General features: G+C 42.1%; 1 protein-coding gene and 1 gene segment (V, D, J or C); one reads left to right on the forward strand and one right to left on the reverse strand.

Annotated features, from left to right (window-relative positions):
• Positions 1-478: 478 nt before the first annotated feature.
• On the reverse strand, positions 479-22,179 carry LOC116335977. Its single transcript, XM_039601712.1, has 10 exons — positions 21,693-22,179; positions 20,012-20,377; positions 16,596-17,691; positions 13,029-13,366; positions 12,537-12,881; positions 11,782-12,455; positions 11,525-11,675; positions 11,311-11,420; positions 8,487-8,673; positions 479-2,367 (listed from the first exon to the last, which is right to left on the reverse strand). Exons 1-10 carry the CDS (start codon positions 21,862-21,864, stop codon positions 1,193-1,195), a joined length of 4,614 nt encoding a protein of 1,537 aa, XP_039457646.1. The 5' UTR covers positions 21,865-22,179; the 3' UTR covers positions 479-1,192.
• LOC116335980 lies at positions 13,833-14,645 on the forward strand. The segment is given in 2 exon segments: positions 13,833-14,100; positions 14,253-14,645. Coding segments are annotated over 2 exon segments (429 nt in total).
• Positions 22,180-23,568: the final 1,389 nt, after the last annotated feature.

Consider the following 23,568-nt stretch of genomic DNA (forward strand, 5'->3'; position numbering starts at 1 on the left):
AAGAAGTGTTCAGTGTAGAAGGCAGCACTGTTACTCTGTCCTATACATTATCCAGAGAAGTGAAGACTAATGATTATTTCTACTGGTATCAACAATATGCTGGAATACAACCAGAGTTAATGATCTCTCACTCTGCATCAGGATTAATAGGAACAGAAAAAATCTCTGGACTGAAAATTGAAGTGGGGAAAAACCAGTTCAACATGAGCATCTCCTCTGCTGCAGTGACAGACTCTGCTGTGTACTACTGTGCTCTGCAGCCCACAGTGACAGGAAACACCAAAACTCTGTACAAAAACCTTTGGAGCAAAGACAACAGAATACTCCACAACATCCACTAGAGGGAGCCACACACTGTTAAACCTCTGATTCTTGTGTCATTGGACTGATGACAAAGACAACAGAGAAATGAAGCAGTAAAGATCAGAGACAGAGACAGAGCTGCTGTGGAAGCACAAAACTATTTGAAAAATAAAACAACTTTATTTATAAAGAACACTTTCTAACAATGTCGAACATTTACAGTTTGTCTTCTGAAGAAAAAGAAACAAAACTTCTACAGCTGTCAGATATCACCACTCCAAAATCAGAGCTCATAACTCCAAAATAACTGAGACACAGTAAAAAAGAATAGTCATTTCAATCAGAGTCAGATATCGTCTCGTATTCTCTGGTTTTCGACAACACTCAGAATCCAAAGTGATGGAGGTAAAGTTTGTGCGACTCCGTCACAGGAGAAAATCTCAAAGGCTGCAGATGAAAACCAGCAGCTGACAAACTGCTTCTCCACTTTTTTAATATTTACATGTATTGTTATAAATTTACACAGTTGTAATAATATAACACAGAAGCTGTTGTAGAAAATCACTGAAAACATGCAGAACTCAAAGGTCAATTATAGTGTTATTAGAAAAGTTACAAAACTCTTCTTCCAGAATCTCAAAGAAATCTCCCAAAACAAGAAACTCCCTAAAATTCAAAAGGTCAAAAGAACATGATCACAGATACAGCAGCATAAATGAGCTTCCTCTGAAGAGTGGCGCTGGTCTCCCTTAGTTCTTCTTACAAAAAAATAAATAACAAAATTAACAGATATTATTAGAACAAATGCTGCAAGTCAGAATAGTTGTTGGAGTAGTGTAAAGATGTCTGAAATACGGTTTTCCCCACAAAACTTTCAGCACTACGACTTCTACTGTTTGTGGGTCTTCATGTGCAATGACAAATGATGACTCTGGCGGAACATTTTCCCACAGGCTTTACAGTGATACGGTTTCTCTCCCGTGTGGATAGTTTTGTGGCTTTTAAGTGATGTTGACAGAGTAAATCTTTCCCCGCAGGTCTCACAAACATACGGCTTCTCTCCTGTGTGCGTTCTCATGTGGCGCAGCAGGTTACAGCGTGTAGTGAAGGTTTTCCCACATGCTTGGCAAGGATGAGGCCTCTCTCCTGTGTGGCTTGTGGTGTGGATTTTAAGCGAGGCTGATGTTGTAAATCTTTCCCCGCAGGTCTTACAAACATGAGGCTTCTCTCCTGTGTGGCATCGCATGTGGCTCAACAAATTACTACCTTGACTAAAAGTTTTTCCACACGTTGTGCAAGAATACGGCCTCTCGCCGGTGTGGATTCGCTGGTGGGCCGTCAAATGACCACTTTGATTGAAAGACTTCCCGCATGCTTTACAAGAGTATGGCCTCTCACCAGTGTGGATTCTCATGTGGATCATTAAATCACTGCTTTGACTAAAGGTTTTCTCACACGTTTTGCAAGAATGAATCTTCTCTCCCGTGTGAGTTTTTGTGTGACGCAACAAAATGCTATTTTCACTAAAGGTTTTCTCACATGTTTGGCAAGTATGCGGTTTCTCTCCTGTTTGCATTCTGTGACGTGTCCTCATTTGAGACTTTTTCTTGAAGGCCTTTTTAAGTTTTCTTAAGGGAAAACCATCACCTTTCAAAGGCTGTTTACTTGTACCAGTGTTACACCTTTCAGCTGGCATGGGAGAGTTTTCTGCATCATTACTCTGACTTCCGCTTCCATTTCCAGTCAATCCTGAAGCAACATTCCCGCTTCCTTCCTGATCTTGGCTCTTAGCTACAGCAGAGCTGTGAGGGGGGAGCTGGTGACTGTCTGGTTCTGCTTCACTCTGGTCGCTTTCCCCCCAAGTAACAGTCACCTTAAAAATGGTATCATTCTCTTCCTTCACTACAACCTGCTCTCCCTCCTGACTCCTGCAGGGTTCCTCCTGTTCCTCTGTACTCTGAGGAGGTTCTGGTTCCTCCTGGTCCAGTCTGGAGCTCCTCTCCTGGTTACAGAGCTGCTGCTTAGGGAGAACCTCCTCCTTACAGACATGCTGCTGCGCAACGTCTGGAAGGACAGAAAGAGACAAAAAGAAAAGAAACACGGTTATGACAATAGGACATCAAAGTTTGGCTTTAACTAGTATTTGTCAAATCCAGCTCACCGTATTACTATTACTTAGTCAGCGTTTCAATCACCGTTCATTGTAGCAAGTTAAGTTTTCCATCCCAGCTGTTCTGGGAGTGCCGGGAATACACGTGAGCTGTGTGGATGGCCAGAACAGGTAACAGAATGTGCGCGAGTCCTGAGAAGCAAGGTTTCTTTCACTTTGTAGAAATGGCTCCAAATTCATTGATGTCTATGCTTATTTAGAATTTTGGACTAACAAAACCAAGATGCCCCCCCTCACCCCCTCCCAACGATGAAACTAACTGACCAGCGTACTCAAATGTAAATTATTTTCCTGGTTCATTACAAACCACCAGTGCAGTGCTGTGAAAAATTAATTGCTTGTTATATCATAAATGCACTGTGATTAACCAGGTTTTTTCCCCCACTGTCCACACCCAGGCCTGCCAGAAGTGCTGAATGAAAGAAAAAAAGAAAAGAAAAAACGAAGCCGTCTGACAAAGTGACTCCAGCGAACCACAGCGGGAGCCAACGTGAAGGTTCCTCAGAGTAGCCAGCCTACCAAAATCTCTTCAAGAGCACAGCAACAACTCATCCAGGACATCACAGAAAAACCTAGAACAACACCTAAAGAACTGAAATCAATATTCAACAATAAGACAGAATCTGGGAGACGAGACGAGACAAAGGTTGAACTTTCTGGAAGGTTTGAGTCCTGTTTTCAGTGATGAAACTAGCACAACATTTCAAAAAAGAACATCATAACAAGAGTCAAACAGTGTGATGCTGTGGGGCTGCTTTGCTGCTTTTGGATGACGACCAGAAAGCCCTGAAGGAGAATCCCAGTCTGACTTGAAAGCCTTAAAGGATTTTACAGCCTGCTGTTTGAATGGATAAACGGAGCACAGCACAGCCCTTTCCTCTGTTAGCTCACATCTTCAGTGTACTCCACCCGCCGTCTCTTCACCAAGTAGTGCACCGGCGTAAACCTTCCAAATGCTGAACTGCAAAACTTTGGAACAGCTTTCTGCCTCCACTCTTGAGTCATTGCCCTTATGTAAAACAGTTTAATCCTCACCTGTTCATGTAATCTTTATGTTTTGTGTTGTTCTAATCAAAATGTAACTTTTAAAGAAAATAATTTCTTAAACACAAAAGAATATCTAAAAAAATTTAAGTACAGTCAATGGTCAAAATCAGGTAAAAGTAAGATATATATGAAATCTAAACTAAGGCATAAAAATGTACCTTTACTCTGTTTTTTTGGAAATGTTTCTGACATTAAAAGGAGGAAAGTTTTTGTGCTGCTGAAAAAAGCACAAACATGAATTAATAATAATAATAATAAATCGGTGTCAACCTATCGACCCTCAGGCCAGTGGCTAAGATGTACAGATGTACAGTTTTACAGACTTGAAAAAAAAGCTTTTATTTGGATATTTTTAAAATATTAATCCTATTTAATTGATACAATATTTTATATTATTTCACTTTTAATCTGAAAAATGTTATGAAAGCCTAGAAATGAATACGGTGGATTACACCCCATGGCCCCCTTTGTTCATGTAAATGGAGAGTCCTCTTCACACACTAAGGTTAAGTATGGAGTTCCACAGGGTTCAGTGCTAGGACTAATATTGTTTACATTATACATACTTCACTTAGGCAGTATCATCAGAAATAATAGCATACATTTCCACCACTAATTTTCTGCTTCTAAATTCAGGCTGGACTACTGTAATTCATCAGGAAGTCCTAAAATTTCCCTGAAAAGCCTTCAGTTAATCCAAAATGCTGCAGTAAAAGAACTGACAGGAACTAGAAAGAGAGAGCTAGAATACGCTTCCTGTTAAAAGGGAGTTTTTCCTTCCCACTGGCGCCAAAGTGCTTGGTCTTAGGGAGTCATCTGATTGCTGAAGTTTTTTCTGTACTACTGTAGAGTTTTTACCTTACAGTATAAGGTGTCTCGATGTGATTGCTGTTATTTAGCGCTATATGAACCCCAGGAAGGCCGCCGGACCAGATGGGGTAACCGCAAAGGTCCTAAAAGAGTGTGCAGACCAGCTGGCTGGGGTCTTCACTAAGATCTTCAACACTTCACTGTCCCAGTCCTGCATCCCGCCGTGCCTAAAGTCAGCCACAATTGTCCCACTGCCAAAGCGTACTAACATTAGCAGCCTCAACGACTACCGACCAGTTGCTCTAACACCTGTTATAATGAAGTGCTTTGAGAAACTGGTCCGACGTCACATCATGTCCTGCCTGCCACCCACACTCGACCCACTCCAGTTCGCATACAGAGCTAACAGATCAACTGAAGATGCCATTGCTATAACGCTCCACACCACCATATCTCACCTGGAAGTGCAGGGCCGTTACGCCAGGCTGCTCTTTGTTGACTTTAGCTCTGCTTTCAATACGATACTCCCGGACAGACTAATAGTTAAACTGCTGGAAATCGGACTTCCTTCTACCACCTGCCGCTGGATCAGAGACTTCCTGTCAGACCGTGTACAGAGAGTTAGAGTGGGGCCTCATCTTTCCTCAGCCCTCAGCCTCAACACCGGCTCTCCACAAGGCTGTGTACTGAGTCCCCTACTGTACACTCTGTACACACATGACTGTGTTAGTACCCACCCAGACAACGCAGTCATCAAGTTTGCAGATGATACCACCGTGGTGGGGCTCATCTCAGGGGGAGATGAGACGGCGTACAGAGCTCAAGTTCAGAGGCTGTCAGATTGGTGTGTAGATAACAACCTGGACCTCAATACCACCAAGACAAAAGAACTGGTAGTTGACTTCAGAAGGAGGAAGTCCGAGCTGCAGCTTGTCAGCATCAACGGGGAGTGCGTGGAAAGGGTCTCCAGTTTCAAGTTTCTGGGTGTGCACATAGACACAGACCTCCAATGGAGCTCTAACACCTCTGCGGTCTTAAAGAAGGCCCAACGAGATCACTAGATTAATATCATTGCCTCTTTCTTTACTGGGAAGAATAAACATAGTAAAAATGACTATATTACCTAAATTTCTATATATCTTTCAGTCAATTCCGCTGGCCCCTCCTCCTTCTTTTTTTTCCAAGACCAGAAAGCTCCTCTCTAATTTCATCTGGAACAATAGGAAGCCAAGACTCAGACTCTCCCTCTTGTATTTACCATATGATAGAGGAGGGCTACAATTTCCAAATTTAGAATGATATTATTGGGCTGCTCAGCTGAGGACCACTATGTTTTGGTTTTCAAACGATATTTTCCTTCCCTGGTTAGAAATTGAAAAAATGTCCTCAAAGGGTTTGTCATTACATAGCTATCTATACTCAGCACCCTTTAAAACTTTAAAGAAAACTACTACTAATCCCTTTGTAAAAACACTGTTGTTGTTTGGCATGAAGTACAAAAATGTTGAATGACTCTCCAAGGTTGTCCTGTTTCTCCCCAATTTGGGGAAATGAACTCTTTGCTCCGGCTAAAAATGACTTGGGCTTTAAAGAATGGCTTAACAAGGGCGTTGCGAAATTACAGGACTTATATGAGGAATACTCTCTAATGTCATTCAGTGAATTAAGGGCAAAGTTTAATATTCCACAGAAACACTTCTTTAAGTATTTACAACTTAGAAGTTTTATTCTGGCACACTTAAACAACTCTGTGCATCAACCCCCACTCTCCATCCTAGAAACTCATGTTACAAAAAACTATTTTGGTAAAAGACTGGTGTCCCAGTTTTATAGCATGTTAGTTGAAAACCATAAGGACAACTCTGATAGTAGAAGACGGGAGTGGATTAGTGACTTACAAGAAGATATTTCATCTACTGAATGGAGTAAAATATGTTTAAAAGCACACACTCAAACTAGGGCTGCCACAAACGATTATTTTGATAGTCGACTAGTCACCGATTATTTTTGCGATTAGTCGACTAATCAGATCATGCATCGATTGGACGTAAAACTTACAGCTTGAAAATATGTTAAACGTTTATTTTGTGACCCAGAAAGAATAATAAGAGTAATATTAAAACTAACTAGCTGCCGCCATTGTTGACAACCGCGCTGGGCGCACTATGAATTCTGGGACACAGCTTCTTCTTCTTGGGGGTTTAACGGCAGCTGGCATCCTTTACATGCACTGCTGCCATCTTCTGTTTCAGTCCGTTATTACACTTTTAAATCCTACTACTTATTCCTGCGTCTTTTGTGATCTTACAAAGCTTCAAACGACGCGTCGACTATTAAATCAGTCGTCGACGATTTTGATAGTCGACGTAATCGTGACTAGTCGACTAATCGTGGCAGCTCTAACTCAAACCATTAACACTCGTTTGAGAATGATACAATTTAACTGGATAATGCGAACATACATATCCCCTGTGCAATTGAATAAATTTGATCCTAATATAATTGATCTATGCTATAAGTGTAATAGTCATCAGGGTACACTATACCACTGCCTGTGGAAATGTGAAGAGATTCAAAAATTTTGGAGCTCAGTGTTCCAATATATCTCTCAGATCACAACTTCCCCTGTACCGCTTTGCCCTAAGTTATGCATTTTAGGCTTGTACCCAGATGACTGTACTCTGTCGTGTGAGGAAAGAAAAATGGTCGATCTTTGTTTGCTACAGACCAAACGCTTTATTGCATTATGTTGGAAGAATGTTGGTTGCCCCTCTTTTAACCACTGGTTAAACAACTTAACATCGAGTTTAGCTCTTGAGAAACTGACCTATATTGTTAGAAAGAAGGCTTCTGAATTTTACAACATTTGGAAGATATTTCTAGATCTACTGAGGAGTGGGGATTTGGGGGGGGCGGTGGGTGAATAAGATAACTAGATAATGATGAATAATGTCTGAATTGCTGTTGGGAATATACTGTGCAACCTACGTTATGATTTTTTTTTTTCTTTGTTTTGTTTTTTTTTGTTGTTGTTTTTTTTGTTTGTTTTTTTTTAAATTGTATTTATTTGCATTGTTTGCTATTTTAAATTATTTAATTATTCACTTATTTTGAATTTTTTATGATTAACATTTCAATTATTACTATTATTACTACTAGTATTATTATTATTATTATTATTATTATTATTATTTTAATACCTGCCATATGTTCATTATATTTTTGTGTTGGATACTGTTGAAAACCAAAAAAAAACAAATAAACATATGTTTAAAAAAAAAAAAAAAAGAAGGCCCAACAGCGTCTCCACTTTCTGAGAATCCTCAGAAAAATGGACCTGAAGAAGGAGCTGCTGACCGTCTTCTACCGCTGCTCCATTGAAAGTGTGCTGACATATTGCATCGGTGTATGGTTTTCCAGCTGCACCACAGCACACAGAAAGGCACTCCAGAGGGTCATCAATATGGCCCAAAAATCATTGGACATCCTCTTCCCTCCCTGAAGGACCTGTACAGCACTCGCTGTCTCAAGAGGGCACGCAGCATCCCTACGAGACTGTACACACCCAGGACACCGGTGTTTAAGCTGCTGCCGTCTGGCAGGAGGTTCAGGCTGCTGAGGTCCCGAACAAACAGACTCAAGGACAGCTTTTACAACAGGGCAATAGCCCTAATCAATGCAAATAGCTGACCTGATTGGCTACCTGCCTGGACTTTTTTAGGGGAGGTAACAATGTTTAAAACAATAACAATAATAATATTTATATTTATAACAAGGTGCAATAATAATTAATGTGCAATAATAACAGTGTGCAATACAAATACACTTATTCTTCTTTTTTATTTCTAAGTTAATATACTGTGTTGTGTTGTTTGTGTTGCGTTGTGATGTGTCATATCGTGTCGTGTTGTGTTATATGTAGTACCGACGTAGGACAGTTTTTCCAATTTCATTGTACTACTGTACTATGTATGACTGTGCAATGACAATAAAGAATTATCTTATCTTATATACATTAACTGAAATTAAATTGCTCTTTTGATCGTCTTATGTTTCCATTTTCTGGCGCTGGTTGATTATATTGATACCTCTGTAACTCACACTGTGGATTTATTTTGCCCGAAAAATCGCTACAAAATAAACGTGACGGACTCACCTGTCCTGTGCAGCTTGATTTGGGGTTTCCAGGTGATATCCAGCAGTCTGCGCTGACGGTCGATCTCTTCCTCGTACTGGACGATCGTTTTTTCAAACTCCAAGAATATTTGTTCAGCAGCAGCAGTTAGTCGCTCGTTGATAAACTCTCTCAGATACTGAACTGAAGGCATTGTTACTGCCACAGCTCACACACTCAGCTCACACAACAACAACCGACCTCCCGCTGAAACTCTCTCCCCCGTTTACTTCCGCCTGGTGCCACACGGTGACGTTCCGGCAGAAGAGGACAGCTGCCTTCTCGTTCCGCTTCGTAACGTGTCTGTTTCTCTTTATCCCCAAACACTTTTTCATAACCACCATAAATTGAGTTTTCTGTTTTCAACTCTAATTCTGTTTGTCTCAGTTGCTGTCAGGGTCCATGCAGAGTGTATCCGGTCAAATTTCCACCCAAACCATAAATACATAAATAAACAAGCAGAAAGTTAGAGACCACAATCAAATTGGCTAAAATTCTACTGGTACAGAATTAGTTATTTTTGCTCATTATAAAGGAGAAAGTTAAAAAAACAAAATAAAACAAAACAACAACAAAAAACAATCATCCTGTTTATTGTATTTTGTCTTTATATGTGTGGATTTGTTTGTTTTTTTGTTAACTTCAGAGGCAGCAGGATCTATGACTGCTGTGCTTCTCTGACTGGGTGGATTCCCAGATGCTTCTTTTTTCCCCCTTCTTCTCCTTACTACCACTACTAATACTACTACTATTAATTATTATTATTATTTTAAGTGTATATTATCAGAATGGAGAAAATTTAAAAATTCAAACAGTGCTTTACACACACACACACACACACACACACACACACACACACACACACACACACACACACACACACACACACACACACACACACACACACACAGGTTCCAGAGTCTTTCTTGTTCACACAGTCCACAGGAGTTGTTCCAGGTCCATAGATAACTGGAATTTATCATGTCAGCTGTTTAACTTTGGGCAGAATCGCTGCTGCTGCAGTGCCAGAACTCACACAAAGCTGCTGAATCAGTTTTCTAAGGGACCTGGATGATCTCCCTCACCTTGCTACTTCCATTTGTTGGGCATTGGAAATTAAAGTTTTGAATTAAACTCTGCTGGAATTAATTATGCAGTTGTTCATTATATTTGTTCATTAAATGGGTCACAGATGGTAATATTGTTTCCATCCATGTTTCTAGACACCTTATCAGTGAGCTGCTGATTAAAGGAGCTGATGATGTGATTTTTAGCCTTTGAAAAATGAAAATGATAAATTTCTGATGACCACATCTTTAAAGTCCTTCACATTTAATGAAACAAACAACATACAAGAGCTGAGCTTCAGTAAAAGACAGAATGTTATGGAACCAGGTATGGCACGAGGCAGAAACATCCCATTGTGTTGGTTGGATTTTTACACTTTTCAACTAACAGATCTCAGTGTGTGAGAGTAAACGGATGTTTTTCAATCAGCTGAATTCACATTTGCTGCTACAGTGAAAAAGATCCAACAACAGCTGCACTTTTAAGGAGACTGAGAGTTTTTAATCTTTCATGTGAAATGATGAACCTTTTGGGGTTTTTTTTAAATAAAAGTTTGGTTGAATCTGTTTTAATGTTTTGTGTCATTCCTTGGTTTAGTATCAGAATCAGAATCAGAAAGACTTTATTTATCCCCAAGGGGCAATTAAAATACAACAGAGCAGCATGACGTTAAAGAAAAGGACAGGGCATAAACAGGCAATAAGAGTGAGATAATAAATACACAGAATATATAGTATATACACAGTTTTAAAATTACACAGTTTTAAAATTAAAGTGACTGAAAGGTGAATAAATAACTGTAAGTGACTAAAAGAACAAAGTGTCGGCAGTATAAAAGAGTGTAGAGTAGTTTCTGTTTCTGGTGTGGGAAATGTTCTTATCGGCTGGAGTTAAAAAGCAGAGTGGCTTTGGGGACAAAGGTGGCTCTCCTCCTCTCAGTCCTGCAGGAAATGCAGCGGAGGCGTCGCCCAGAGAGGAGCCATTGAAATGCAGGGTGAAGAATGTGAGAGGGGTCATTGATGATTCAGGCTGCCTGTCTGAGGGCCTGTTGGTTGAAAACCTGTGCCAGAGTTCTGACAGGCAGGCCAATGATTTTAGAGCACACTGATGCAGTGTGCTGCAGTCTGTTCCTGTTCTGAAGGCTGAGGGAGTGGAACCAGCAGGTGATGGAGAAGGTCATGATGCTTTCCAGGAAGGCATAGTAGTGTTACGTTCCCCTGAGGGGTCTAGGCGGTGAGGGGAAGCAACAAAAAGTGTCCGGGTCAGAAAAAGGAGTCAAGGGGGCAAAAGGGTTAAATTAAAGAGTTTTATTAAAGTAGTTCAACTAAAAGAGACGGACAAGCCGCTATCACCATTTAAGGAAAACAAACAAAACTCAAGCGTTGGTCAATACCGTAAAAAGTAAGTCAAAAAGAGAGCAGCTCACTAGCTGCAAACACAGACATGCAGCTCACTGGCTGGAAACCACCAAAAACACTCAGCTCATAAGCTGTAACCACACTAATGGCACTCTGGGGCAGAGCTCACCTTTCTCTGGGCTTAAATCCCTTCAATTACTGACGAGAGTCAGCTGCACAAAAGAAAAAGGTGGCACCTAAGGCAGGAGAGATTTGAAGGACACGCCCACACAAGCACCTTCAGGAGGAGGCCCTGCTAGGGCCGTAACAGTAGAAAGTCATCATGATGGGTGTGCTGACTCCAAAGGAGTTTCCTAAGGAGGTATAGCTGTTGGTGGCACCTCCTGAGAATCTGTGTTGGCAGAGAATTTCAGGAGGTTGTCAAAGATGGTTCCCGGGTATTTGTACTCCTCAACTACCTCCACTGGCTTCTTGTGGATGGTGGTGGTGACTGAAGCAGCCAGATCCCTCTGCCTACTGGAGAAGGTCACCACCATCTCTTTGGTTTTGCTCACGTTCAGTTCAAGTTTGGAGCTGTCACACTGCTCTACAAACTCCTGCAGAGCGGCCCGTGGTGTTGTGAGGGGCCTGACAGCAGTGACAGGAGAACTGTGTCGTCAGCATATTTCACCAGGTGACAGTTGGGCTGTGTGGATCTGCAGTCATTGGTGTAGAGGATGAAGAGCAGCGGGGAGAGCACACAGCCCTGGGGGGAGTCAGTGGAGGTGGAACGGAGACCAGAAAGAGAGTTGTTGACCCAAACTTTATGAAAGTTGAAATTACAGGTGAAATCGGGAGGAAAGTTTAGTGACCAGGATATGAGGCTGCAGAGTGATGAACGCTGATGAGAAATCAGCAAACAGAAGTCTGGCGGAGGAGTCAGGGAGCTCCAGATGTTTGTGGATGGAGTCCAAGATGAAGATTTTTGCATCATCGACACCTCCGCGTGCACGGTAAGCAAACTGGAGTGGGTCCATCAGGAGGTCAGTTGCTCTAACGATGTGCTGTTTTATGATCTTCTCCATGGCCTTCATCACCAGGGAGGTGAGGGCCACAGGACGAAGATCATTCAGAGACTTTGGGTTGTTTCTTTTGGGGATGGGGATGACTGTGGAGTGTTTCCACAGCTGGGGGACAGTTTGACTGTCAACTGAGTGTTGAAAAAGAGTCTGGAACACACTTCCTAGTTGCCCTGCACTGTGCCTCAGAACTCGACTGCTGATGTTGTCAGGGCCGGGTGAGCTCCTCTCCCTGGTCCTCCTGAGGGCTCTCACCACGTCCTCAGTGCTGAAGGTGAGTGCAGAGCTGCCAGGTTTGAGTGAGGATCTGGACTCCTCAAGCTGGGCGATATTGTCCGTCACAAACCTGGTGTGGAAAGTGTTGAGGTCGTCAGGGAGGGAGGAGGGGTTGCTGCCCTCCACCTGGATGGTTCTGGGGGTGGTGACCTTAGTATTCACAGAGGCCATGGTTTTGAGGCCCTGCCAGGCTCAGTGGAGGTCCCCTGTGGTGAATTTTTATTAACAGTGTTTTTATACTCCAGTTTAGCAGTTTTTGTGGCCCTCTTCACCTTCTTCCTTTTTATCCAGAGCAGAGCCAGTGAAAAAAATCCTTTTTTTATTAAGGATTTCCTTGAGCTCCTTGGTGATCCAGGGTTTGTTGTTGGGGTAGATGGAGACTGTTTTTGAGGGGATAATGTTGTCAACACAGAAGGAGATGTATGATGTCACCGTGTCGACTTGTTCGTCAATGTCATCAGAGGGAGAAAGAAGGCTGCTCCAGTCAGTGGCTTCGAAACATCCTTGTAGGGTGAGGATACTTTCCTCTGTCCACTGCTTGATGTTGTTGGTGACCTTTTTAATCCTCTTGATGACTGGGGTGTAAGCAGGGGCCAGCAGGATGGTGTGGTGGTCTGCTGAGCCGAGAGGGGGGAGGTGTAGGGCTTTAAATGCATCTGGTACAGAGCCATAGCATTTATCCAGAGTCCCCTAATGTGTGCTGCATGTAACATACTGTTGGCATCCTTTAAGCAACTTATCAGGGGAACAGTGGTTGAAATCACCCAGGATGAACTTGGGAGAGTCCGGTGATAATTGTTCCAGTTTGTACAGAGTGTTGGTGATGTACTCTGTGGCTTTAGCTGCATCAGCTCTGGGGTGGATGTAAACCAAGATGATGAAAAGCTGAGGGAATTCTCTGGGGAGGTAGTGGAGGCGCAGGGAAGCAGCCAGAAGCTCGATGTCTGTAGTGCACAGCTTCTCACTCACAGTGACTGTAGAGCACCAGCTGTTGTTTACATACAGACACACGCCGCCATGTTGCTTCCTGGTGCGTTCGCGGTCTCTGTCCAGACGAAGAGGTGGTGAAAAGCTATCAATGTGCAGCGCGCTGTTGTCGTCGCTGTTGTTTAACCACGATTCCGTAATGCACACAGGCTGCTTTACCACAGGGTTCAATCCTTCAGTCCATTAAAATCTCCCAGCTGGTTTATAACTCTGCTGCTCCACACACATAAATACAAAGAACTAGTTTATTTACTTTTTATTGGTAGTTTTTACTCTTTCTTCATGTATTGTGTTACAACACAATACATGAAAAAATTCCTAGTTTTGTGAAACATGGATTCATAATGTTAAAGCCATGCCAACTTGCTTTATTTTCCCCACAAAGCAATAAAAACCATGAGGACTCAGGTTCTGTTAATCCTTCTGGTGTTTTAACATTCATAGCTTATCTAATCTGGAAATGTATCCGACTCCTGAGTCTCACTTTAAGCATGAGAAGCATTAAGCAGCTCAGTGATGGAGAACATTTGGGTCGTTGTGCTTGCACACAGTGCAAAGTGCTCCATCCTCACAGTGATTCAAATGCTGCTAACAGTCTGTGAACCAGGAGGAAGAGGAAGTGAGAGAAGTGAACATCCAGCTCAAAGAGGAGACAGAGGGCGACATCATCCAGTAGGCGGTGCTCTCCTTCTGCACTGTGTTCAACCATTGTGTCAATAATAAGTGCTGCTGTGAAGAGAACAATTCTCAGACTGAATGTTGAACATCAGCTAGTTTCTCCTGTTGATTGAAACCTTGTTGTACAGATGGAACATTGGCTGTGGATTATTCTTGCTGCTCTTTTCTTTGGTAAGATACAAACATCAACATGTTTCCTCTGCACACGATTCACAACAAGGACAGAAAGAGGAGATTTAATCATTTACACTGTGGAACTTTTCAATAACTTCAATCATGTTTATTGATCCATCTCTTCCTCTGCATGTTCTGTTCTTCCTCAGAGTGTAAAGGAGAAGACAAAGTGATCCAGGAACAAGGAGATGTCATTGCTGCTGAAGGAGACACAGTTACACTTGGATGTAGATACGAAACAACAAGAGCCAATCCCACTTTGTTCTGGTACAAACAAGAAGTAAACAGTTACCCAAAGTATATGCTGAAATCTTTCTCAGAAACAACAGATAAATCTGGAGAGTTCAACAACGACAGATTTGATGCTAAAATCAACAAGAAAGAAAATTCAGTTCCTCTGAAGATCCAGAAGCTTCAGCTGTCTGACTCTGCTGTGTACTACTGTGCTCTGCAGCCCACAGTGACAGGAAACACCAAAACTCTGTACAAAAACCTTTGGAGCAAAGACAACAGAATACTCCACAACATCCACTAGAGGGAGCCACACACTGTTAAACCTCTGATTCTTGTGTCATTGGACTGATGACAAAGACAACAGAGAAATGAAGCAGTAAAGATCAGAGACAGAGACAGAGCTGCTGTGGAAGCACAAAATGATTCAAAGTTTATTTATAACAAAATGTTTCTAACAATGTTGAACATCTATTTGTTCGTGTCTCCTTTAAAACTCAAATGGTTAAAAAAAAAAGTTTGCTTTAAAGAAATGAAATGCATAGTGACACTTTCAACGCTCCAACATGTGAGCCCACAATAACTGCGAGATGGAAAAACAAGAATAACAGACATTTCTATCAGTGAGAGATCGTCTCATAACTGCTGGTTTAAATGACACTCAGACGCACACAGAAACCAAAGTAACGATAAAAAGGTTTGTGTGACTGTTACAGCTGCTGTTCGAAAACTGCAGATGGATGACACCAGGCAAAAACTGCTCTTCCCCTTTAATATTTACATCATCATTATAAATTTAAATTGTTGTAATAAAATGATCCAAAAGCTGCTGTAGAAAATTACTGAAAATGTGTTGAACTTACAATAACTGGAAGCTCTGAGAGGTCGATATAATGCTATTAGAACAGTTACAAAGTCCTCTTCCAGAGTTTCAAAGAAATCTCCCAAAACAAGAAACTAGGATTAAAAAAAATGAAAGAAAAAAAAACCCCACATGAGGCGGCCCCGAGTCAGATCCAGAACAATCTGGAGAGATTACACCTCTCGCCTGACTTGAGAACACCCAAGTGTGGTGGATGGATGGATGAACTCAGTCCTGCTGGTCAGTCAGACAGCTTTTCAGTGCATCCAACCAACCACAGCAAGAAGACTGTAAACATGGCTTTCTCCAAAAGGAAAATCAATCTAACATGTAATATATTCTAAAAGATGCGTTATGTTTTCATAAGAGCAGTGGTTCTCAAACTGTGGTATGTGTACCACTGGTGATACATGGGCTCTAGTGGTACGCAGGAAGTCTCCAATTTTTTTTTAAGATTAAATGATATAGCATGTTCTGACTGAGGGATTTCAGAAACATTCAAACGTACAGCTCTGCTATCACTTCCAACATAAATGAAGACAGAAAACGAAACAGCAGTGACGTTTGTGGGGTTACTGAAGTTGGGCTAGCTGGTATATAATGATGTGCTATGTGATGGCTAACGACACAGCTCTGTTAGCATAATATAAACTGTGAAGCTGGAGGATGAACGCTAACGTTTTTCAACTAGATAAAAGTTAATGTGAGGGTTCCTGATGGTTAGGGACAAATGCAATCGCATGGCAGGATGCTGTAAACGGACCAAACGTCAGTCAGGAGAACAACTGAGATAATCCATCCACAATACCAGGTTAGTCATTAACATACTGCTGCATGGGCTGGGCTGTGGTTACATTGTAAGGGTTTAAAAACTGAGCTTTAAAATGAACAGTGGTAATAAAAACGGAGAGAGGCCGACAGTGATCACTGACTGTTTTTAGGGTCTTGTTCAGATTAAATAGGACAAGATACAAAACATTAAAACATGTTAAAAACACAACAACCTCGATAAACGCATTGTAGTTTGTACATACGTCAAAGATTAGATACCCCACCTGCTGTGAATGTTTTAATGCAGTACAGTTGTTATTATTATCACTTGTCACATCCCGCTTATGACAGTTAAAATAAATAAAATTCATATAAGAAAGTGTAAACTGTATGTGGTGTTAAACAGGCCTATACTACGACACTCTGCCAGTAATGAGGGTGGTACTTTAAGAGCCATATATTTTATGAGGTGGTTCTCATTATGAAAAATTTGAGAACAATGCACTAGAGAAACAGAGCTTCATCACAGAACGGAAAATAAAAATAAGATGAAGAACACAGTGTTACATGTGACACTGTCAAAATACTTGTTGGTAGATACTTGTTTTCTCCACAAAACTTTCAGCACTGCGGCTTCTGCTGTTCGTGGGTTTTCATGTGCAACGACAAATGATGATTCTGACGGAACATTTTCCCACAAGTTTTACAGTGATACGGCTTCTCTCCTGTGTGGATCGCGTTGTGGCTTTTTAGCGACTGTGACAGAGTAAATCTTTCCCCGCAGGTCTCACAAACATACGGTTTCTCTCCTGTGTGCGTTCTCATGTGCCGCAGCTGGTTACTTCGTTTAATGAACGTTTTTTCACAAAATTGGCAAGAATGAGGCCTCTCTCCTGTGTGGATCACTTTGTGTAATTTAAGTGACGACGATTCGGAAAAACTTTCCCCACAATCATCGCACAGGTACGGTTTCTCTCCTCTATGGCTTCGCATGTGGCCCAGCAAATGACTACTCTGACTGAAAGTCTTTTCACACACTGTGCAGGAATACGGCCTCTCACCGGTGTGGATTCTGAGGTGGATCATCAGATTCCCGCGTTGCCTAAAAGTTTTGCCACATATGTGGCAGGAAAACAACCTCTCTCCTGTGTGGACAGTCATGTGGCGCAGCAAAGTGCTCTTCTGAGCAAAACTTTTCTCACATGTCTTACAGGTGAATGGTTTCTCACCTGTGTGGATTTTGTAATGCTCCTTTATTTGGCACTTTTTCTTAAAAGACTTTCCACAAATGTCACACTGGAGAGACTTTCGACCCGTGTCAGTGTTACACTGACTCGCTGATGGCGGGAATTCTTCTGAATTGTTGCTCTGACTTCTGTTTACGTGAAGTTTTGACTCTGGATTTCCAGAGTCTGAATCTCCCTTCTTCCCTCCTTCCTGATGTCGGCTCTCAGCTGCAGCAGAGCTGTGAGTGAGGAGCTGGTCACATTTTGCTTCTGATTCACTGTGGTCACTTTTGCTGTGAGCAGAAGTCACCGTAGAAGTTTTCGTCTCTGTCACTACGGGCTGCTCTCCCTCCTGACTGCTGCACAGTTTGTTCTGTTCCTCTGTGCGCTGTGGAGGTTCTGGTTCTCCCTGGTCCAATCTGGAGCTCCTGTTCTGGTTCCTGAGCTGCTGCTGAGGGAGAACCCCCTCCTGCTTACAGACATGCTGCTGTGGGAGGTCTGCAGGGACAATAGGAGACCAGATAAAGAATAGCAGTGAAATACATTGTTCCTTTAATCTGTAAAAATTTATGACAATAAGATCCATGTTTGCTTTAACTGGTATTTGTTAATGTATCACATATGGTTTTATATGATGTAGTAACTGTTAGAGATCTCAGGTGCTGTGCTGTCCCTGTGGGTGATGGGCCCAAAGCACGGTGATTTATTTGGGCTGTGGTCAGATGCCCCCCCCCCCCCCACCCATCCCCCCATCCCTCAAGGGTTGGCTTCAGCAGAGGGACCAGGACTGACACTTCTGGGTGAGGTTACCCAAAGATTTCTAAAAAGACCCAAATTGTCTGCATCCAAACAAGAGAGCTCAAGTATCTTGGGATTGTATTCGTGAAATCTGGAAGGAAGAGGGTAGGAGTGGGCGAAATATCAAACATACTCGTTGTATCGTGAGTTTTTCCACTTATGATGGTAAAAATTGCTATGGCAATATTAAGCTGTATGTATGTAATTCACTATGAGTTTTTTTTTCTTCAACATGCTATGAATGCATCATTAATGCCTCCTGCACTGCGCTGAACATGCGTGTTTATATACTGGCAGATAGGGAAAAATACGGCAACAGCGGGAATTTCAGACGAGCGCAGGGATGAGACGTGCTGTCGTTTGGATTTCATGGGGAGGACGTCGAACAAAATGCGGTAATTTGCAAAACATGCGTAAAACTATTGCTGCTGAAGGTAGCAGTACTACAAATTTATTCCACCAGCTGAAAAAAATCATCCACTGAAAAATTAGAGGTGTTTTAAACTCAGCATGTGAATGTCTCCCCACACACCAAAGAAAACATGAAATTAACCAGCTGTGATAACTGTGACTGTTCAACGTCAATCAGTTTCATAGTCACTGTCTTGAATTTAGTTTGTGTAATATTGGTGAAAAACCTCTGTAAGCAACTGATGGTTAAAAAATGGTTAAAATTAAACATTTCAATTCATTCAGATTTTTGGTATTTATTCAACATAGATAAAAATACTGAATGGTTCATTTGAATGAGTACGAGTATCCAAACATATATATCATGTATATAAACATATCCTGATATTAGATCTTCCTCATATTGCCCAGACCTGGAGGAGGTTATAGTGGAGCAGTTCCAACCCTCAGCCATGTTCATCAGACCAGGGTAATGAGGAGTAGGACTTTCCTCTGTAGGGTGTCGGGACTCGGCTTTAAACATCTGGTGAGGAGCTGCTGTTCTTCCACATCAAAAGAAGCTCGAAGTGAAGTTGATGTGTTTCAGCCAAGATGTCTGTGTGCCTCCCTTTGGAGGTTTTCTTGGGCATGGCCAAACTGGAGAAGACTCCAAGCCCAATCCTAACTCCCTGCTAACTTCGAACTCGGTTAAACTTCATAAATTCTGTTTTCGTGGATGCCTGAATGTTAAACTTAATTGTTACAGCTGATAGAGCAGCCACACTGATTATTTTATTAAAGATGAAATGATTTAGACAGTTTGTAACTCTGTGACGCCGCAGTGATCGTTTGACTTTGGGGCCTGAAGCGCAGTTTGGACCTGGAAATGGCTAATGACGTCCGACTTAAAGACCGGATAGGAGGCAACCTTTCTGCAAACAGTTGCAGTCTGACTGGAATCACTCTACAAGAGATTGTTGAAGGTGTCAAATAACTGCTGTCTATTTTATCAGTGCAGACTAACAGCTAACACGTCTCCACCAGTTTAAATGAGGCTTTGTCAGTGAGCACAACTCGGGGGCTCGACTCAACCAGCAGCCAGGTGGATTTATTCTGTTTATATTCTGAAAGAACAGGAAGTTACTGAGTGCAAAGGTAATCCGGTCTTTAAGTCTGAAGTCACTAGCCGTGTCTGGGCTCAAACTCTGCTGCAGGTCCATAAATCAAATGATCACTGTGGCATCACTGAGAGTTGAAAAACGGTCTAAAGTCTTCAGACAGTTTGTAACTCTCAGTGACGTCATATATATACATTTTACTATATGTACTATAGCTTTTCGATATTTTCATCCTGTGTCGAGCCAACTGTAATGAAACTGTGTGCCTTGTACACTTGCTGTACACTGAATGACAACAAGCCCTTCCACAATATTAACCAAACAACACTCGTAGGTTTGCAGCTGCCTGCTGACATGGATCCACTCATTTTATACGTACTTTGAGTCTAATGCTGAAACTTTTTCATTATAACAATACTTCATGGTATTTCTTCCTGAAAAATAACTGCAGCTGCATCATAAATTGTGTAACAGAGCTCTGATTAGGACCAGACCCTCAGAGTGAGACTCACCTGTTCTATGCAGATCTTTCTCAGCACTGGAGGTGACATCCAGCTCTCTGGGCTGATGGTTGATGTCTTTCTTGATCTGGGTAGAATTATTTAAAACTTTGAATGCTTCTCTGGATTCAGTCCCAACAAACACACTGGAGTCAGAGTGAGTGGTGTTACTGAGGTCGCTTTCCTTGTAAGTAGCAGTCACCATGAAGGTATCAGTCTCCTCCTCCAGTTCCAGCTGCTCTCCCTCCTGACTGCTGCACAGTTCCTCCTGTTGCTCTTTAATCTGTGGAGGTTCTGGTTCCTCCTGGTCGACACTGGAGCTCCTCTCCTGGTTCCAGAGCTGCTCCTCCTCTCTGCAGAGGAGTCGCAGTGGAAGGTCTGGAAGTAGAAAAGGACACAATAAATAAATAAGGAATATTATAAAAAGGCAAACATACATCTGAGCAAATACTCCGATACACGCACACACACACAAGCTTTCAAAGTTACTACATGGAGAAAAGCCAAAACAGAGAATACACACACGTACTGAAAAAAAGGCCTCTGAGTCGCTTACAGGCTGGTAATAGTGTCTATACTGCACAATGTACACATTGATAACACGGGTAGGTTATGTAGAAGAAAGAGAGGAATTCTGGAGTAAGTTGGATGAAGTGGTACTGAGTGTCTGCAGGGGGAGAGAGAGTTCAAGGAAGGGTTTGTGTATAGTACATATTGTGTATCTGTACAGAGGAGAGAGGAGAAGGAGATTTGGTGGAAAGAGGGAAAATTTCTCCTAGAGCAAATATTCCGTCATACTAGAAAGTGTTTTGGAAAAGAGAGAGAAAACGTCATCTGTTCTCCTGTGTGGACGGAGCTGGAAGGAGGCGTTGTTGCTGTCTCAGCTAAATGAGTGATACGATTAAAACTTAAGCACCAATGTCTTTAAAACAAACCCCAAAACACAGCCACTAACGTACAACACAGAACAAAGAAACTCCTTCTGATTGGTCAGCATTTCCATCACAGACACAAACTGTGATTCGACACTTTGAGTGCATCCAACGATCCACAGCAGAAACACACTGACTGTGATCCAGGGCAGCACGGTGCTGTGGTGGGCAGCACGGTGCTGTGGTGGGCAGCACTGTTGCCTCACATCAAAACGCTTCAAAAAGTTTGAATCCACCACCTGCTCACGGCCCTGTGTGGAGTTAGCATGTTCTCCATGTGTTTGAGTGGGTTCTCTGGATCCCTCCCAGTCCAAACACGTGCACTTAGTGGGGTTAGGTTCAATGGTGATTCTAAATTGCTCCTAAGTGTGTATGTGAGTGTGAATGGTTGTGTGTCTCTCTGTGTGACGGCCTGTCCAGGGTGTACCTCTCGCCCTGTGGTAGCTGGGATATGAATGAAACTCTCCTGATTCATAATGACGACACAGTCTGGACAAAGAGCTACCAGAAGCTTTTCTACAACTTTACACAACAAAGAGTTGAGCTGACAGACCTCAGCAGAAAACCAGACACGCGGTTAAAACTGAGCTTCTTTGTTTTTTCTCTCATATGCGGATTTCTCCGGGATTAAATGCGTAGTTAAACTTTCCAGGGGCAGGAAGAGGACGCTCACCGGTCCGAAGGTCAAAGTGCGCTGTTTGTGGTCCACGGTAGAAGATCGGTTTGTGTGACTGAATCCAGCCCACCAGAGTGACACTCACCTATCCTCCGAAGCTTGATTTGGGGTTTCCAGGTGATATCCAGCAGTCTGCGCTGACGGTCGATCTCTTCCTCGTACTGGACGATCGTTTTTTCAAACTCCAAGAATATTTGTTCAGCAGCAGCAGTTAGTCGCTCGTTGATAAACTCTCTCAGATACTGAACTGAAGCCATTGTTACTGCCACAGCTCACACACAACTATACACTCTGTTACCTTCAAACTTTACTGGCGTTTGACCCCAACACCCGTGGAAAGTTAAGGCTACTTCCGCTTTTTCCTGCTTACTTCCACCTGGTGTCACATAGGGAAGTTCCGGCGGTGGAGGGCGGCTAACTTTCGTTCCGCTGTTGTCACATCGCTCTCACAGAAAACTTCATATTTGATCTGCGATGATTTCATTCACAAAGGGACGACACAGCAGACGGACCCACAGATCTGAGCAGGCAGGTCTGCCTTCATGGTTCCTCCGGGTTCAGTGACTGTTTTACCCACAACACAAAACGTTACCATGACTACCATACATAGAATTCCCAGCCATCTATTTTAAAGTTTGACATTAAATTCTTTTTAGGTCTGTTTGAAATAATGTTATAATTCACTAATACTGGTTTTTGCACGACTCCAATCAGTGACAACACTCACATATAAATACATTTGTCTGCTTGCTTTCTTTGCTTAGTAGTTGTAATAATAATAATAATAATAATAATAATAATGATGACATTATTGTACATGTCTTGATGCATTCTCAATCACTGTCATCACCACTGATCAATGGTGAAGACAGTTTGCATATTAATGATCATGAAACTGACCTCACAGCTCGTTGTTGGTCAGTGCTGCTGGTGTCAGTCGCTGTGCAAAGGTACAGTTTAGAGGCTGGAAGCCTGCCGTCAGCTGAGACTGAACGAGTCACCTGAATGAGTGACAAAACTTTTCTCCCACTGAAACACTTCCTGCAGTCATTGTTATACAGCTTTTTTGTTGGGAAATTATTTCTTTATGACTTATTTCTTTATGACCAAACAAACAAGAAAATAAACAGTTTGTCTTCAAACTTCACACTGATCTGAACCCAAATAAAGGAAACAATAACAGATAATGAAAATCCTATTGGTGTAATCACTTATCATCAAAGATGGGCAGTAACGCATTACTGTAATCCGATTACTTTTTCCAAGTAACGAGTAAAGTAAGGGATTACTATTGCAAAAAAAGGTAATTAGATTACCGTTACTTTCCCGTAGGAACGCTGCGTTACTGCGTTACTAAAACCGTGATTTTTTTGCGAGTGTCTCATGACAATGATGTAAGCGACTGCGACGTTGGTGACAACAGCTGTGTGCAGATCAACAATGGATAATATGTCGAGTGCGGAGAGAGTATGAGCGTGTAGCGTTTAAAGCGTGGAAGTACTGACCTTATTTTGAGTTTGATTCCGTAAAAAGTGACAAAAACATTAGTGTCCGTTGTTCACTGTGTGGGAAGAAAACTTCTTTTTACAGTGAAAAAACCCCTAAACTTCCAAGCAAGCAGCGAGTGCGCTACGACTGTAATGTGAAATTCACAGAGAAACTCGCGGATTCTTCCACTGACCGCTGCGGCACACCTGCACCAGGGTAAACCTCCGCCTGCCCCACTCCTGCTTTACAGGTGAAAATAGAGCAACAGGACCGACGAGTTTTTGATTTTATTTATTTTCTGCTGTGTTTTACTTGCATCTATTTGAAAGAGTGAGTGTAAACACAAAAATCTATTTTATTTTATGTGCTGGAATGTGCAGAAAATAGGTTTAAATGTTAAACTAATTTCTTCCAGTCAGAGAATGTTGCAGATAATTTAATGTTTGCTTGATGCATAAAGTTAAAAGATTAAA

Source organism: Oreochromis aureus, linkage group 18, assembly GCF_013358895.1.
Source record: "Oreochromis aureus strain Israel breed Guangdong linkage group 18, ZZ_aureus, whole genome shotgun sequence".
Lineage (NCBI taxonomy): Eukaryota > Metazoa > Chordata > Actinopteri > Cichliformes > Cichlidae > Oreochromis > Oreochromis aureus.